At 43.1% G+C, this 19301-nt stretch overlaps 1 protein-coding gene across 1 annotated transcript; it reads right to left on the bottom strand.

Moving 5' to 3' along the window:
- Positions 1-15071: 15071 nt before the first annotated feature.
- LOC133792407 (uncharacterized) lies at positions 15072-16208 on the bottom strand. The gene is made up of 2 exons (XM_062230312.1): positions 16086-16208; positions 15072-15980 (listed from the first exon to the last, which is right to left on the bottom strand). The coding sequence occupies exons 1-2, from the start codon at positions 16206-16208 to the stop codon at positions 15072-15074; spliced, it is 1032 nt and encodes a 343-aa protein (XP_062086296.1).
- Positions 16209-19301: the final 3093 nt, after the last annotated feature.

The raw sequence follows: 19301 nt of genomic DNA, 5'->3' as shown, positions 1-19301 counted from the left end.
ATCGAGCTGGAAAAACTGAGGGCTCAATTGGCTGTCGCGGAGGCAAAGCTGGCGACCTCTGAGGCGGAGCGCTTGAAGGAGAAGGAAGATGCCGAGGTGGTGCTGAACAGAACGATTAATCTATCCCACGTGGTCCTCATGCACCAACTTTGGAAAATAAACCCGGAGGTAGTAGGCTACCTGGGAGAGGACGCCGCCACAATGAGGGAAAAGATACAGGCGTGGGATCAAAGCCCAGAGGTGTACGTCCAAACTTATAACATCGACGAGCCTGCTGGAGTCCCTGAGGCAGAAGATCCCGAAGAGGCGGGGACCTCTGAACTTGCCATTGATGACGCTCCATCTTCCAATGAACTGACTCCGCCAGTCCCAGTTGAGACCGCTGTCTCCGAGCCCTCGGTCGTGGATGCCGCTGCCACCCCCAGTGCTTGAAGGGGTCTTATCTTTTGTAAAAAATATTCTTTACTGATTATTATTTTTCATTTGAATTTTTCTTTGGGGCGAAGCTCCCTGTACTTTTTTCTCATTGCAGACATATTTGCCGTAATTATAGCATTTTTCTTTCCTTTTCTGCCGAGTTCTTTGTTTAACTTTGCGTTTAGGGTAGGCTTTTATATGGTAGAAACTGCTGTAGGGGCGCATGAGGTTTTGGTTCCAACGGCCAGAACCTATGCATTTCCAATTTGAAGCTCAAACGACTAATGTTTTTTCCCACGTAGTTTCTAGGTTACGAAGGTTTCTTGGTTCCAACGGCCAGACTCCTTTCACCGTATTTCAGCTTTCCTAAGGAAAATAGCCAATCCCGGGACTTGTAGTTATACCGTTTGCTGGGATTGCTAAGGTGAGCCGTTCCATGGTGCCGGAACGGGAGTTCTTTTGGTGAGCGTCGTTAGACTTAGGGTTAGATCTTTGCGAAGCAAAACTAACTGTCGTTGCAAACCTCATGGTGGCCGACTTCAGGGACCTGGCATGAAGCCCTGCGAGGCAAGGCTCGTTGCGGTCGGGGAAATTGCCACGCCCACCATGTGCGATCCCAGAGCAGGGGCTTTGCGAAGCAAGGTCTGCTGTAATTGGGGGATCGATCATATCTGCTCCTGGAGCTGAAGCTTGCAGTGGTCGAGGAGCTCACCATGCATTATTTTGTGAGATCCGGAGCTGAAGCCTGCGAAGCAAAGCTTACAACGGTCGCAGATCTTGCCATCTTTCGCCTTGCGGGACCTGGAGCTGGAGCTTGCGAGGCAAAGCTTTACAGCGGTCGCGGAGTATTCTGCGCAGGACTTGTCAGGGAGTTGGGGGTGTTTCGGCGTAGCTCTCTGAATGTGCCTCAACCCCCAGTCCTGTTCATCGCTGGGCTACACAGGAGATAATTTTCATGATGCATAATGGCAGACATTTGCATGGCAATTTTCACATAACCACATAAGGCACATATGACACGTAATGCATTTATGTTCATGGCAACAAATCAACTTAAGCTTAACAATTTAAAAATTTCAAACACAACGCTAACACAAAAGTGGTGTTCTCTGTATGTTTTGTTCAAGGGGCGTATGGCTATGCCTTAGCCATGTATAACCCCCCAAGTGAGCGTGGGGTCCGGACGTCTACGGACCGCGTGGTTACTTGTTAAAACGCAGCTTGGAACAAAGGGATAAAAAATGCAGTAAAAGCGGAGTGAATTTCTCCGTGTTTTATTAAATTAGCCTGTTAGGCATGCGTTTTACAGCTGGGAGGATTATCTCCATATTTTACATTTTGGCTACATCTACCAAGGACTTCCGACTAGATAGTCCGGGGCCTACTGATAGTAACGGCGGAGGTGCTCCGCGTTCCAGGCGCGAGGGACTTTAGATCCGTCGAGTCTCTTTAAATGATACGTCCCATGGCCCACTTTTTCTTGGACTTCATAGGGGCCTTCCCAGTTGGGTCCGAGGACTCCCACTCTCGGATCCTGCGTAGCAGGAAATACTCTCCGTAGGACAAGGTCCCCAACTTTGAATGTACGGCTCTTGACTCTTGTGTTGAAGTGTCGGGCTATCTTGCCTTGGTACATTTTTAGTTGGATCTGCGACTGCTCCCGGAGCTCTTCGATCATGTCCAGGGACTCCTGGAGAAGGGCGTGGTTCCGGGTAGGGTCGTAGGTGTCCTGCCTGTGAGAGGGGATCATAGTTTCTACTGGGATGACGGCCTCGCAACCGAAGGTCATGGAATAAGGTGTGTGCCCCGTCGAAGTTCTCTCTGTTGTGCGATAGGCCCAAAGTACTCGCGGAAGCTCTTCCGGCCAGTGAGCCTTGCATGCTTGGAGTTTTTTCTTCAACGTGGTCTTTAAGATTTTGTTCACTGCTTCCACTTGCCCATTGGCTTGAGGTCTGGCGACTGCGGAAAAACTTTTGATGATTCCATGCGAAGCACAGAAGTCCGTGAAATGCTTACTGTCAAATTGCTTTCTGTTGTCGGACACAATTTTTCGCGGAAGCCCGAAACGACACACTATATTCTTGATGACATAGTCCAGTGCTTTCTTAGAGGTGACCGTGTTCATAGGTTCAGCTTCAACCCATTTGGTGAAGTAGTCTACTGCGACTATGGCATACTTCACTCCACCCTTCCCAGTTGGGAGGGAACCTACTAGGTCAATGCCCCAAACGGTAAACGACCAGGGGCTGGTCATTAAGGTAATTTCTGTAGGCGGCGCACGCGGAACCTTGGCGTACCTCTGGCACTGCTCACATTTTCTGACATAATCCACACAATCCTTCTTCATGGTGGGCCAGAAGTATCCTTGACGAAGGATCTTTTTGGAGAGGCTCAGACCGGAGGTATGGTCGCCACAGAAGCCTCCGTGAATCTCATGGGCGATGGTGCTGATTTCGGTTCCGGCAACACACCTAAGGAAGGGTATGGACAACCCCTTGCGGTAAAGCTTTCCATCCATAACCACGTATCGGGGAGCTTGATATTGGAGCTTTCTTGCGTCAGCTTTATCAGTGGGGAGCTCTCCGGTGGTGAGAAATCTGAGGATGGGCCCTATCCAAGAATGGGAATGGTCGATGATGGCATTTACCCTCCGTGTCTCGGTACTAGGCGCTTCTAAGTGCCCGATGGGCACTAGGCCATATTGTTCAATTTTCGGGTCTGTTGCAAGCTTGGCCAGTGTGTCCGCGAGTGAATTCTGGTCCCGGGGGACCTGACGGATTTGGTGGCCTTTGAAATGTTGCAGGAGGCCGCGGGAGAGAGACACGTAGGCAGCCATTTTTTCGCCTTTCGTCTGGTATTCTCCGGATATTTGGTTTACCACAAGTTGGGAGTCGCTGTATACTTCGATTTTTTGGGCTCCGACTTCCCTGGCCAGTTGTAATCTAGCTAGCATGGCTTCGTATTCTGCCTCGTTGTTGGATGCTGGGAACGCGAAACGGATGGCGCTCTGGAGCTGATGTCCTTGGGGAGAAATTAGGATAACCCCTGCTCCAGCTCCTTTTTCATTTGAGGCTCCGTCTACATAGACCTTCCATGTGGGAAGTTTCGGGACAGGATCTTCCGGGAGGTCATTCATTACTGAGCATTCCACAATAAAGTCCGCGAGAGCTTGACCTTTTATGGAAACACGTGGCTGGTAGTGGATGTCAAACTGGCTCAGTTCCATGGCCCATTTAAGTAATCTGCCAGAAGACTCGGGCTTCTGCAGGACTTGCCGGAGAGAGTGGTTGGTGAGTACTCTGATGGTGTGCGCCTGGAAATAGGGCCTTAGCTTTCGCGAAGCAATTAGCAAGCAGAGGGAGAGTTTCTCGATCATTGAATATCTGGACTCGGCGTCCAGTAATCTCTTGCTCACGTAATACACAGGGAGCTGGAGACGGCCGTGTTCCCGGACGAGAGCGGCACTTACGGCATGCTTGGTTATAGCTAAGTACAAGAACAATGCCTCTCCTTCGACAGGTTTGGACAGTATGGGAGCTTGAGTTAGATGTTCCTTGAGGTGTTGGAAGGCTGCTTCGCATTCGGGGGTCCACTCGAACCTCTTGTTTCCTCGCAAAACATTGAAGAAGGGGACACATTTGTCAGTGGCCTTAGATACGAAGCGGCTGAGAGTAGCTATCCTTCCCGTAACGCTTTGGGCATCCTTATGCTTTCGAGGAGAAGGCATATCTATGAACGCCTGAATTTTCTCAGGGTTGGCCTCCACTCTGCGGGAGCTGACAATGAAACCGAGGAACTTCCCCAACGAGACCTCGAAAGTACATTTCTTTGGATTCAGTTTCATTCCGTACTTTCAGATCACAGCGAAAGCTTCCTCAAGGTCGTCGCTGTGGTCCCCGGAGGTCTTGGATTTTACCAACATGTCGTCTACATACACCTCCATATTCCTCCCCAGCTGGTCCTTGAACATCCTATTTACTAGGCGCTGGTATGTCGCCCCAGCATTCTTCAAGCCGAAAGGCATGACCACGTAACAGTAGACACCCTTGTCCGTGAGGAAGCTGGTGTGTTCCCGGTCTGCGACATGCATCTTGATCTGGTTGTACCCGGAGTATGCATCCATGAAGGATAAGAGTTCATACCCGGAAGTAGCATCTACCATTTGATCGATTCGCGGAAGAGGGAAACAGTCTTTTGGGCAGGCTTTGTTTAGGTCCGTGAAGTCAATACACATTCTCCAGGACCCATTGGATTTCGGGACCAGAACCGGGTTGGCCAACCACACGGGATAGTGCGACTCCTGGAGAAAGCCTATGGACATCAGCTTGTCCACTTCAGCTTTGACTGCTTCGGCCCTCACTGGGTCTAACGGCCTCCTCTTTTAGCGAACGAGAGTTGCAGATGGGTCGATGTTGAGTGCGTGGCACGCAACATTAGGATTAATCCCTGTCATATTAGCGTCGCACCATGCCAGGATATCCTGATTTTTCTTCACAGTGGCCACAATCTTTTCTCGAATGGCCGATGGAAGGTTTTTCCCCACCTGAATGACTTTGGTGGGATCTCCCGGGTTGAGGATCACCTCCTCGACTTCCTCCATCGGCTCTATCGCCCTCTCGACCCCCAATCTAGGGTCGAGTTCGTCAACATATGCCCCTTGGGCACCCCCATTTTCTGGCAGATTCTCAGCCAAAGCAGCGGCAACAGTCGCCTCCTGGACCGTGTAGACGGATCGGACGGAGACGTTATAACAGCTTCATGCACTTCGTTGGTCCCCTCTGAGGGTGCCGATACGCCCGTTGTCACACGGAAACTTCAAACATAAGTGGCGTATCGAGGTTACTGCCCCTAAATCGACTAGGACCGGTCGGCCTAGGATGGCATTATACGCCGTGGGGCAGTCGACCACCACGAATGTGAAGTGCCTGAAGGCACAAGCGTCGCTATCTCCTCTGAGGGTGACTGGAAGTTGAATTTTGCCTAAGGTCATGAGTGCATCCCCATTGAACCCCTGAAGCTGGATGGGGCATGGGGTCAGATCAGTCTCGGTTAATCCGATCGCGTGGAAGGCAGCTTTGAAGAGGATGTTTACGGAGCTTCCATTATCGACGAGGATCCGTGACACCTTCTTATTGGCAATCTGGGCTTCCACGACGAGGGGATCGTTGTGGGGGAAGTGCACATGTCGGGCGTCATCTTCCGTGAAGGTGATGGGAAGATCCATCATTCGGGGACGCTGAGCAGGTGACTGAACCAAGGCGCACATCTCCCCGGTGTGTTCTAACTCCCTCAAGTACCTTTTCTGGGAGTTGCGGGTGCTTCCGGCAAGGTGTGGTCCTCCGGAAATGGTGGCTACGTGTCCGTCAATGGATGGCAGAGCAAGGCCAGGCGGATATGGATTTCTGGATCCGGGAGCCAACATGGCCATGGGTGTCGGAGAGGTCGGAGAAGGAAGCGCTGGGAACTGGGATCCAGGACCTTGGGGGTGACTAGCTCCAGGAGCGCTAGCGGTCCCCCTCTGTCCCGGAGAGAACGCAGCTCCGTGAACTACTCCTTGTCCGGGATAGATTATGGGTATCCTCACCCATTGACCTAGGTGTCCCGCTCTTGCCAGGGACTCGATCTCATCCTTCAGTTGAAGGCACTCATTTGTGGTGTGCCCCACGTCTCCGTGGAACTCACACCTTTTATTGGAGTCTCGTGGACGCCTTCCTCCGTGAGACACTTTCGGGGGCTTCCTGTAGTTGACCATATTACAGGTCGCTCGATAGACATTCTCTCGTGAGTCTATCAAACTGGTGTACTCCGTGAACTTGGGCTCATAGTCCTTCCGGGGTTTCTTTGAATGGTCCCCCCGGTTGGAGTTTCTTCCTCCTCGTTTATTCCGCGATTGGCTCAGATTCTGTTCTGGGCCTTCCGCTTGCGGTTGCGACCCGCCGGGAGCGATACTACATCCAGTTTGTACAGCTCCGTACCCAGAAAAATGGGTTTGACTCGGCTTCTGAGCAGACGCGGAAGGCCCATACACGCTTGGAGTGAACTGGGCTCCTGGAAACGTGAGGGCTGGTGCGGGAGCTTGCGAAGCAAAGCTCGGCGCAGTCACGGAGGGCGTCGGAGCTGGGGGAACTCCAAAGGCCTGTTGGTAGGCATCTTCAAGGTTGATGATTCCCTGAGATTTCGACATGAATTCGGACAGAGTTTCTGCCCGTCTCCTTTGCATTTCCCCCCATAGCAGGGAACCGACGGTAAGCCCCAATTGAAGGGCGATCAGTTCATATCATCGCTGACCTTGGTCTTAGCAGTGGCTTCCATCATTCTTTGAATGAAAGCTTTGAGGCTCTCATTGGGTAGTTGCTTGATGTTGGTTAAGGAACCAACCTCCATGTCGTGGTCCCGGGCAGCAATGAATTGCCTCCTGAACGCGGACTGTAGCTCCTTCCAACTGTGGATGGATCCGGGAGCTAATCTTTTCCACCAGTCCTCTGCGGACTTGGTAAGGGTGAGTGAGAAGCACATGCATTTGGCATCCTCATTGACGCGCGCCACTTGCATCATCTTGTTGTATTTAGCTAGATGGGTGCGCGGGTCTGTCCTCCCCTCATATAATTCTATATGAGGCATTTTGAAGTTCTCCGGGAGGGGCGTTTCTGCGATCCTCCGAATACATGGTTCCGGGTCTTCCTCCTCAGAGTCTGACAGGGCCCCACTTTGCTTCCGGACCAGCTTGGTCAAGGCGGCTATCTGTTCCTCGAGCCTCTTTGTATCACTCTCCGGGAGGTCACGTCCCCAGATCTTGTCGTTGAGATGATTTCGCAGGTCATCTCTGCGAGGCCGGGCCTTTTCTCCTTTGGCCTTTTCATACTTGGCCTCCAACCTTCTTCTTAGGTCCACCGTGGACCAGCTATCCTCGGAGTGCGTGTCCGCAGCTCGACCGTCCTGGTTGACGGAATCACTGGGGCGGTTGTTCCTTCCCTTAGGCCTGGGTGCCTTAGCACCGGGCCCTTCAGGCACAGAGTGCCCCCTTGGGGCTGAAGGACGTCTGGGCTTAGGAGCACCAGATACCTTCTGCGCGGGGGGGGGGGGGCAGTTGGCCTGGTGATTCGCGCCTTTAGGAGGTGCAGGGGCGTTAGTGCACACAGGCTCCCCAACTTTTTCTTTGCCTTTGTTAGGGGCGGCTTTGGATTGTCCAGCAACGGCTGGATCCGGCATGGTGGCATCAGCACCACCTAAAGCAGAGGCATCCTCGTCCGAGTCGCCTAGATCTCCAAGCTTGCCTCGGAGGCGCTCCATCATGCGCTGCATTTTTTCGGAGACGCGCTCCTGCTCAGCAAGCTTGGCCTTAGTGGCCACCAGTTCCTCGGCTACTTGGACCAGTTCTGGATCCTTCTCGTAGTAGTAGCCGTCTTTGTAGTAACCGTCTCGGACATACTCTTCTTCACTTTCTAAGTATGTCGTATCTTCAGTACTGACCCGATCCTGGCGGGACGTCGGGTCTTCACCTTGGTAGTCCGAGGGTTCGTTTTGTACCGCATCTTCAATTATAGTATCGGGGTTGACCCTAGCATTTTTGTCAACCACAGATTTTCTCGTAGTCACCATCTTTTCAGTACGGAGTGAATACAAAAAACGTACACAGAAAAAGAGCTGACTAACAACTCCCTACAGCTCTCAACGAAAGCACCAAAATGTTTACCGAGTTTTTCGGAAACGAATACAAACAAAATAATAAAAAGATAAGAACTGTAGAAGTGCGGAAATATGAATAAACAAACAGGTTTTTTACGTGGTTCAGGCGTTAACGAGCCCTAGTCCACGAGTCGATGTTATTATACTTGTAGTGGATTACAGTGAAATGGCTGGTGTATAAGACCCTCACAAACTCACAATGTTTCTCTCGGGTTCTCTTGAAGAAGATGAAGCTAGAGAGAATTCAGCAGAGTTCTTCCTATGCAATCTTTTTTTTTTAGCCCCCCTTTCTATCGTAAAATGAAGGGGTCTTTATAGCTAGGGTTTTGGATTAGGGTTTCACTCTGCCCCCCTGAGCCTTAATTACACCAGCCATAAATAGGGGATACAATTACCGTAGTCGCCTGGCTACCAGGCTCTATGTGGGTATATTTACATGAAAGTATGGGGAATGCACAAAGGCAGCTGTCTTTTCCAGGCTGTCAGCGGAACAGTAGGCGAAGTGGTACTTTTAGGCGTGCTGGGATGTGTGCGGCCTCGACCTGTCAGGCGTGTCAGGCTGGATCCTGTGTCAGGTGGAGATCATTCCAACTATGCCTCCTCCATGACTCGGCTGCTTGGTCTTCTTTCGTGCAAGGCACGGGACTGTATCCGCGAAGGTAGCCTGAAGAGCTTCTCCTGGAAGAACCTTCCCCGAAGGATATCCCTTCGAGAGTCCGGGAGAATTGACGAGCCTCCGTGACCTTCAGTTGCTTGAAAGAGTAAGCTTGACACTAAACGGGAGAGGCGAAGCCTTTCTGTCCATCCGCGAGCTCTGGTCACCTTTCGTGAAAGACTTTGATAATTCTACTTCCCCGAGGCCATCCATCTAAACGCTATCCGGAAATCTGGATAACAATAAGAAATGTAACTTTTGAGACCAAAATCTTTTACCCTAGTTCTACTGTAGCTTCAGTAACACGTTTCTAATTAAATGACTTGATTAGTAAGTCTTGCACCTTTATAAACACACAGTGTAACGGTCTTGGTTATCCAGGGCGTTAAAAGTTTTGTCGTTATTGAGTGGAGGGCCTAAGGTGATTCAGTATGGTAGACTGAGGATAGACGATAAGAAAAGACTTGTTACAGTAATTCACTGTCTTTGGCTTGGCAGTTGGTAAGAATTTAATGGATAAAAATGCATCAGGTGACGTTAAAAGAAGGTTAGGCATGTGTATTTGTGCAGTGAGGCCACTAGGACCCTTGTTGACCGAAATGGTTTGAGGATGGGCGTAATCCTTTATCACCCTACACTTATGGTGTGCTTTAGTATGTGTGTTATATATGTTTTTGCATGTATGCTTATTGACGTTGTATCGCTAACTTTTGTGCGGTTAGTTGCTAGATTCTATTCTATGTTTGATTGTTGGTTGTCAACAATTTACGAAGTCATGTAGTGTTCAATTCAGCATATCTTGGTTGAGAAGAGTTTGCCAAGGAAGCAGAGAAGGCGATCAATCAACTTTTATGATCAGAAAAAAAAATGGGATGCTGTTCTGACGTTAAGGAACTATTAGCTCTCAAGATGAGAGGTGGAATCATCTATGACAAGTTACTCCTCAAGCAGAGGTAAAGCACGGGAAAAATTCCCTTGATATTATACTATCCATACGGACTATTGAATGTCACTTGATATGGTTTTAGATTCAATGTTTTCCAAAGATCAAGAAAGAGTCGAGTTGTTAGGAGATGTGGGATTGGTTGGTTAGATGGCAACCATGAATTTCTGACACATGACTAGACGATAAGAGGGAGAATCCTAACCGTGCCTATGATGGACACAGAGGTTTTATCCATAAAGGAGGTTGGTTCATGCTTTCATGCAGCACATTAAGTGGATGTGAAACCAATAGGTACTTGGTAGAATTATTTTCATAATAGAGTTTAAAGCATTTTATTAGTCAGCTCGGGGCTTTAGTTGAAAGGTGCCCAATGAGTAAGATGGATGAACACATCGAGTAGGACTTCTGTAGTCAGATGACTTAAGACAGGAAGTGAGCCAAGAATCATAAAGGATTTGGTGACAATAAGGAACAAAGTTATGGATTAAGTTTAGTTTTGTAAAAGAAGCTGAAAACTAGGATGTTGAAAGAAAGATGTAGTGGAAAAAGACTTCACTTTTAAAAAAATATGATACAAAATTATGAGAACAAAGATGACCCGAAAGTTCATTGATGATCAAGCAAAGATCGGATGTAATGAGAAGCAGTGGAAAAAATCCCAAAATGATGGTAAATCTTTGTAGTGAGAAGGTTCACATGGTGAAAAGTGAGAGTACCAACCAGCGCATAATGACATTAAGTATGAAAGAGGATTGGACACCGCTATTTTAAAAAAAAGGATATAAGAACAAGGGAGAATTTGAAACCTATAAAGTATGGAAGATATAAAGTTAGATTGATAAAGATTATACTTGGAGAGTACATTGACAAAAGTTTACCTACTATAAGCTCATCAATAAGGACAATATATGTATGGACGAACGTTACGAGGTTTTATAAGGAAATTGGGCATATGGTATCTTGAAAGAAAGGGTGAAACACTCACTACAAAGATGATGACGAACAACCACATGCGAATAAAATGGACTTGACCAGGACAACACTGGATTGACACCAGAGGAGAGATCACTATGTAAAGCACAATGTAGCAACTTACTACATGACATGATTGATACAGACCCATGAAGATTGCCCAAGATTGGAGGCATTATTTTTCTCACATGGCATGATGGAGGCTATAAACATATGGAATGCATGAGATCATGAAGATCATACTTCTGACAAAAAATATGAGGAGCACATAACCAGAAGGAGCAAACAAGAACAGAGGAGCATGCAACATGAACACAAAAGTAATGGACAAAAATTTTTAGGAAGAGGAATTATGGATTAAGCCTACTGTGATTGCACTTGTTTAGGAAGAATTTGAGGCAGTAGAAATATGGCCAGGCTATGATAGAGTGAAAGGAACTATGATTACAAGAATTGACACATGTGTAAGTAAACCATGTCATATGAAGGAACATAATTTGGAAACAATTTATACTTGGATGGTAAGGACTTTCAAGATGAACTATCTTGACATTGAAGCCTGTAATTTATTGATTTGATAGATGACAGTTCGCGTTTCTAATGCTCGAAGGTATTCTATCGTTGCAAAGGAGGAAAAATCCAGCATGGGGGAAATTACATTATGAGTACCATGTTGGATTTTTACGACTCAAGGAAGTATGAAAGTAACATCATTATGGAAGAGGTTTAAGAATTTTCCAAAGGATTTGAATAACAAGATTCGATAGTGATAGGAATGGATTGATTTATAAAATAATGTGAGTTGTTTTGTAAAAGATGATCATCGTGGATTGATCTCAGAATTGAAAGTATAAGAAGATTTTATAGCGTTACGGACTTCATACTTGGATAAGATATGTAAAAGGTTTAAGACTATTTTCTTGAATTGTAGAAAATTTTAGAAGTCCATGGCTATAAAGATAAAGGATTGCTTAAACCCTTGTTGTCAGACGAAAAAGATAAGTGAAGGATAGGCCCGCGTTCTAAGAAACACGTTATGGATTCAATTTTGGATTGTACCAGAACTTAACATATATATGAGTTGTATGCTACTGTTGTAGCTAATTAGTGATAAACTTAGGACACACATCTTAAATAGTGGGGTAAAGGAGAAACATACCCACTTATTCAATAGTAACATCAAAAGCAAAGAATTTAGAAGGGTCAGAAGTGAATGACTACTTCTGAGGGTTAATAGAAAAGCCATATACATGGATAAAGTACTTGTAAGAGTATTGTTGAATGGATAGATTAAAGGATTGAGAACATGATTAAGTGCTGCTCTAAGTGTCTCTAAGGGAAGCTATTATAAGAACTAGTTGAAAGGTAAATTGAGATGGGAATTATGAGCCTTAAGTGTTGCTTAGAGGAATAGAGGCGTTTAAAATGGAATCTATGGAAAATTTGTACCAAATGTATGTTGCACGGTTGCATGATCTAACTGTTAAGGGAAGAGGAATTAAGAGAATATATATTGCAAGTCAGCGAGGATCCTAGACAAAGATTAAAGTATGAGGTATATATGTAAATGTTATGGATACTAAGGGGCTGTAAAGAAAACTTAATGGAATATGAAATTGGAAATATGATGTAGAACAAGTATGGATGGGTTACTACTAGAATGGACACAAAAGTGGCGAGAATATCGATTGACAAATGAGTTGAAAATTTAGTAAAGAATAAGTGATATAGTGAACAAAACCAGATTGTGAGTGATGTAAACCCGACAATGGATATGGGTATATGTTGGTTATAATTGAACGTGGCTACAGTACTTAGCCAAGTGTATCGTTATGATCCTAAGTAGTGGAAATCAGTTATGATAGAAAGATTCTTTAGAATTTTGGGGTGACAATGAAAGGATGAGTTGTTAGATACTCTCAAGGATGATAGAATCTTGAGATGTTATGGCATAGGAATTTCAAGGACGAAATCCTTTTTAAGGAGGGGATAGTTGTAATATCCGCCTTTGCATTTTAAGGGTATTTTGGTAATCTAGCTTGGGTCAGGGTATTGTGGTAAATTGTATGATATTATGTGTTTAATTATATAAACTACAATATGTATGAGTTATGATGTATATTTATTTTATGTGTTCTGTCAGGCAATCCACACACATTTGTTCTTCAAGTATTAGGGGCTTAAGTGCAATAGAAGTTGAATTATGGGGGTCAAAGTAGAATTATAGGCTTTGTGATAGAAAATATAATTATGAAGAGTTAAAACTATTAGTTTTGAATGGAAATTACTACAAAGGATTTAAGTAATTATTAAGGAAAGGTTAGAGGATGGGGTTAGTATGGTAAATAGGTTTTATACGATTAATTACCAAGAATAAAATTAACAAGGGAATTTAGCTTAGGATTCGTACAATAGTTAGACGCTTTGGAGTTTCAACATGCATAGAGTATCAGTCTAAGAAGATCCTCCTTAACCTGACTTTTGAGTCTTGGAGATTCAAAGGAGAACGAGGATTTTGTGTTGGTGGACTAATGATCGTACAATGGAAGCAATACCTTGGGGGATTTGATCTAAGATCTTGAAAGGTAACTCTTTGAATTGTGATTGTTTAAGTTATGGTAGATTTATATTTTTGATGATGTACGAGGAATTTAAGTATAATTGGGTTAATAAAAGGGTATCTAAGGTTTATGATTGATAATATTTGGGTTCCAAGGGTTGGAAACATGTTAGGATAGCAGATCTGATGATTTGGGGTCAAAGTTTTACGATTTGGTTCAATTCATAGGTTTAGAAATCACAACTGCGTTCTCTAAAATTAGAGACCTAGGGCGACCCGCCCAACCCTTATGCGATCGTGCTACCTAGCTAAATAGTCATGGAACTCTATGAGTGTGACCGCGTCAAAGTATTGGCGCGACCGCGCTAGCTGCCTAGAAATGTCTTGTTTTTAGATTTTTGATGCAACCATTTGATAAAATTGGTACCTTTTTTTATTGCGGTTTATTGTAGTAGCGTTTTAAGACATTCTTAAGAATATTTGGAGTATGAGTTAGCTTTAAGAGGGACATGGGTGTATTCTTAATATGGTTTTTGGTTTGGCTTGAGTTTTAAGCTTTCGATGTTGTATGATATGATAGGCTCGCTAAGGATACTTGAAGGGGTGCGATTGCGTGTGTGGAGCATTATTGGACCTGAGGTAAGAAGAGTGGACACCTACACACGGGGTGTACACTCGACGTACTTAAGTGTGATAACTTTGTATGATTTATTACAAATTATGTTATAAGTTGTACTATAAATTATATTTGGAATTTTTTTATGAATTATATTGTGAACTATGTTATGAATTATGTTAAAAACTATGGTATGAATTATGTAATCAATTACATTAGAATCTATGTTATGAGTGATGCATGTTGTGTGTGACTGAATCATGTAAGAATATCTGGTATGTTTGCGTGTCATGCTTACGATATGAAAATGCATGCTCACATTATGATAAATTGCATGCTTACGTTATGAAAATGCATGCTTATGTTAATTTGTGCTTGGTTGTACAACTGACCAGATTAGCACTGGTGTACGGCCGGAACGACATTGGTGGTACGTGATATGGATTGAACATGTTATGATAGTATAGGTTATTTTATGCCATGTTTACATTACGCTATGGTTAGGTTAGGATAAATTACGTTCTACTATTTTATGTTACTGGCAATATGATAGTTTATGGAAATTCGTATGATAAGGTATCAACTATGAGTTGTTTATGTTTTAGGTTGGGGAGATAAGAGTTAGTTTATGTCATGTTTTACGTTTTATGTTTTATGTCTTATACTTTAGGGCTTTGGGGATAGTGTCATATATAGCTCTTGTTGATGGGCGTTAGCTCACGTGTACTCTTTGTTGTAGGTAAAAGCATAAGCGTAATAATGAGGCGATGAGTTGGAGCAGGCTCAATCAAATGTGTGCATGTCGTGATCAGTTGACCTAGGGGTCAAAGGGGTTTCTATGTATGCATTGTTTTAAAAGTCTTCAAGTCATGGTTATATGTTAAGTTTTAATAACTTGTATTTTACCTACGATATGCATAGGAAACCGTTTATTTTAAATAGCGAGATTTCAAGTTGCATATTTTGTAAAAGATATTTAATTCATGCTTGTTTGCAAATGAGCTTCAATAAATGTTTTGTGGTAAATTGTTTAGTTTATGTCGGGTCGTTACAAGACCAAAATACTGCGGAATTACAAAAGATTTCATTTTTCAAAGTCTAAAAAATCCATATGAAAAAAACTTTTAAAAACAAAGTATGCTCATACTTAAAATAACACAACAACATCATTCCAACATTTTAAAACAAAAAATAATGAGCAGTATACAAAACATCATTTTCAAAAGTCCATAATCCCCAAAGGTTTGGCTACATGTACATTTGACAAATACACTCTTGATGTACCCCAATATGGGAAGTTCCTCTTGATGTGGCCCTCCTTTCCACATTGGTAGCATGCCTTAGCATGACATTCTCGTTGATGTCGCTTCTTGCACTTAGGACACTCAGGATGAGTTTTTCCATTTCCTCCATTTTTATTACCCTTTTCATCCTTGGCTTTCTTATCTGCCTCATATGGCCCTAACCCTTCACTAAACTTCCTTTTCTGGTCATTATTGTTGTTGGAAGCATTACTTTTGGCATCTCTTCTGGCAGCTCCATCCTTCCCAAGTCTGTCTTCCAACATTTCAGCAGTGAGTTCCCTCTCCACAACCTGGGCGTAAGTATTAGCTCCCCCAGTAGAAACTATTTCAACATCACAGGCTATCATAGGTTTAATCCCTCTCAAGAAACGATCTTTGCTAGCCACGTCTGTACGTACTTGATCGAATGCAAACTTAGCGAGTCGATCAAATTTTTGGGCATATTTTGTTATTGTCAAATTTCCTTGCACCAGCCCAATGAACTCATTAACCTTTAATGAATGTACCACAACATTATAGTACTTATTCTCAAACACCTCACAAAACTCATCCCACGCCATCCTAGCGACATCTCTGATCTGCTCCACCACCTCGCACCATATCCTCACATCCTTCCTTATCATATGGGTAACACAAGCTACCCTGTCATTACCCACAACCCGCATGAAATCTAGGATTGATCTTATTCGACTTATCCATGATTCTGATATGATCGGTTCACTAATTCCTTCAAAGTCTAGAGGATGCTGCTTCCGAAACCTTTCATAAAGTGGCTCAAGCCTGTCTACATCTTCTGGGTAGACCGTCAATGATGTTGGTGGCTGCTACACATCCCTTGCCTCACTTGTCAGTATTGCCTGTTGATTCCTTAGCTCCTCATTTTGTCGTCTGATTATAGCCTCCAATGCAGCTAATCATGTCTCAAATACTGGAGGGGTCGGTGGATGGTTTCCATTATCCACATTCGCACGATTGTTTCTCCTTGGAGCAGGTGGTGAATCAGCAGCATGGTTCTGCCCATCGTTCCTTCTTACTGATCTTATAGGATGCATTATCCTTACTTAAATCTTGAGACTAACAGCCCAAAAGTCAATATGTCTTCCAATCCACTAGCAGCAAAATAAATTAATAGAATATTTTAATTTAGGCAAACCAACTCCATTACTCCTTACAAAAAAAATTGAAGTGTTAATCAAAGAGAATGTTAACAATCATTACTAAATTCTTAATTCAAATTATAAAAGTTTTTCTAATAAATCTTAAATGTATACGCCATCCTCTATATCCATTTGATGTGAACCGAGAATGAATCACACAATCTTTCTCTTAGCTTAGTCATAGCGGTCTCACATTGCTTCGTAGCATAATTCATTCCTTTACACTCAGCGAATTGGTCGATTATGCAGCCATACACCCTTCCTTGTGGGTGCTTCTTGCTCACTTTCTCTCAGAGGAAATCCAAATCCTCCCTCATCTTTGATGATGGTGGGAATGTTACCTTAAGGGGGTGTTTGGTATGGGGTAAAGTAAAGGTGGGAATGGGAATCCAAAACCCTTCCTATGTTGGGTTCAAATATTAAGGGGGTAAAGTTAATAATTTGTGTGGACCCCACATGTATTTTAAGGGTAAAGTGAACCATTTTGTACATTAGAGTTTAATAATCCCTCTACGCTAAGCCCCTCTACACTTTCCAAGGCAACTCAACTACTCAAAACAAACACCCCTAAGTACTTCAAACTTATTCTTACAATCTAATAGTCCTGCTCTCCATACTGTGTTTTGAATGAGCTTGTTGACTCTTGTCAAATGGTCAACCAGACTCTTTATATTGCGTCTACTTCACTAGGCAATTTTATCCTTTTCTGCTCTGAATCTTCCTTGTCAGCTTTCGGCGTTAGGCCTTGTTCCACACTCTCATAGGAACTCTCTGTTGACTGGCCATAGTCACTTAACCACTCTAGTAAACATGTAAATTCAAAACTTCACATCAAATAAATTAAAGCAAATAAAACAATTAAGGATGTACAGAGCAATGAGCCAAGCTTGTCTTCGGTGGTGAGTATACATGTTAGGACAATCTACACAAAATTTAAAACGTTGGCTCTGGTACCAATTGTAGCGCCCCGATTTCATAAGACATTACTTGTGTGAATTTCAATAAAAAGAATTAAGAAAAATAATTAAGTTTGACTTTTATTGAAAATAAAATGACTTCCATACATGGAAATAAAAGTAGATTCTAAAATCCTTAGTCAAAACAAAAACATTCAACTACTACCATAACATACTTCATAGGTTTTAAAATAACTCATAATTACCAAAAATTAACGTTTCCATAAAGTCATAAAACACGTCAAATAAATGTGGGACCTTGACCCCCAAGGTTAAAATCTCCTAAACATATACTCCCCGATACTGCAGCTCTCTAACTCATTGTTGCACACACTTTTCCTAGAATTTACCTGCATACAGAGTACCCATGAGCAAAGCCTAGCAAGAAGAGCTATGTTGGACACAACCCCCCAAACCCAAAACACAATCACATGCGTAATACAATAACAACACATATTAACATTTCATATACGAAAGTCACCATCATGTTTACAATATAACCTCAACATATCATAAACACATCACAAACATTATACCGCCCTTGCAACGACCCACTGCCTTTGCGACAACCCACTGCCCTTGTGACAACCCCTTGGATCTTACCACATGCCAAGTTACAAGAATACGTATTCCTTTAAGCTTTACACACATGTTATATGCATCATAACATACCGTTAACATGATATACAAACAAGTATGAGACGTATTTACCATATACACAGGAGTCCACTCTTCTTACCTTAAATGCAGCAACGATCCACACCAACAATATGTCCTTTCAAGTAGTCTTAGGGAACCCTATGTCAAAAATCATACAACTTTCATCTTCTAGAAAATTATATAAAAAAAAATCATTATCCAAGTACCCTCACACTTTCCAAGACCCAAATCACTCTTAAGTGTTTCCAAGAAATTCATAAAACCACCAAACAGAAAACCCCCAAGAAAAAATGTCAAACCCAAATCAAACTGAGCAAAACAAGGAAAACATTGTTTCTGGGTGTGTGGCGTGGTCGTGCCAGACACAGAGCACAGTCGCGCCAGACGTCATTCCAGAAATCGCAGGTACGACTTCTTTTTCAAGTTCATCTTCTCCAATCGACCTAAACCTCCAAAAATCTACATTTAAATCGACTTTCGTCCCCAAACCAGTTACATAATGCCCTTAAACTATTCTATTCATAAAAACAACATCAAAAGACATTCATCCATTCATCATGGTTCAAGTATGGTTAAGGTCAAGAACCTTAACTTTATCTTCCCCATCAAGCTATTTCAAAACTCAAAGAACCAAATCTATCAATGAAAAAACAACAATATAGACCCTAGCATGCACTTCTATCATTTAAAAATAATCTACAATGCGCATCTACTCATATCACCATTATCATGTAATCAAACTTAAGAACATTAATGAAAACTTTAATTTAAACTTAAGAATGTACAAGAAATCTTACCCCATGAATTAAATCACCCTTGACCATGAACTTTTTCCTTCAGTCTCAGTCCAAAGAACCCTTAAGATCCAAGCATGATAAGAGAATTCTTGTTGTTGTTGTTGTTGTTGTCCTTCTTCTTCTTCTTCCTTAATGATTCAAACCCGAATCCTAGATCATCTTAATCTATTTATAATAAACATCTATCACCAAATTACCACCTTATCCCTTATCCTAAGCTCCACATTAATTAGCCTAAGCCAATTTTAGTATTTCACTCTTAAACTAATAGTTTCAACTTATAGAGATTGCAATTTCAACCATAAATGTCATAATTGAACTTCAACCCCAAATCTTAGAAGTTCCTGACAAATATGCCCCTACTACTTGAAAGAACACATGTGATCACTGTCTTCATACTTTGGACAACCATAAACATACATAATAATAAAATCATACATATTAATATCATGAAAACATATTCATCTAACATAAAAGCACATGAATCACAAAATAATTTACCAATTCCCTTGAACAAAGGAAAGATACCAAAATACCCCCTTTAAGGAAAGCAGATATTAGAAGATATCAATCCT

The sequence above is a fragment of the Humulus lupulus genome, chromosome 7 (assembly GCF_963169125.1).
Source record: "Humulus lupulus chromosome 7, drHumLupu1.1, whole genome shotgun sequence".
NCBI lineage: Eukaryota > Viridiplantae > Streptophyta > Magnoliopsida > Rosales > Cannabaceae > Humulus > Humulus lupulus.
Note: the sequence above shows the minus strand (reverse complement) of the source record. Positions and strands in the feature narration are given on the sequence as shown.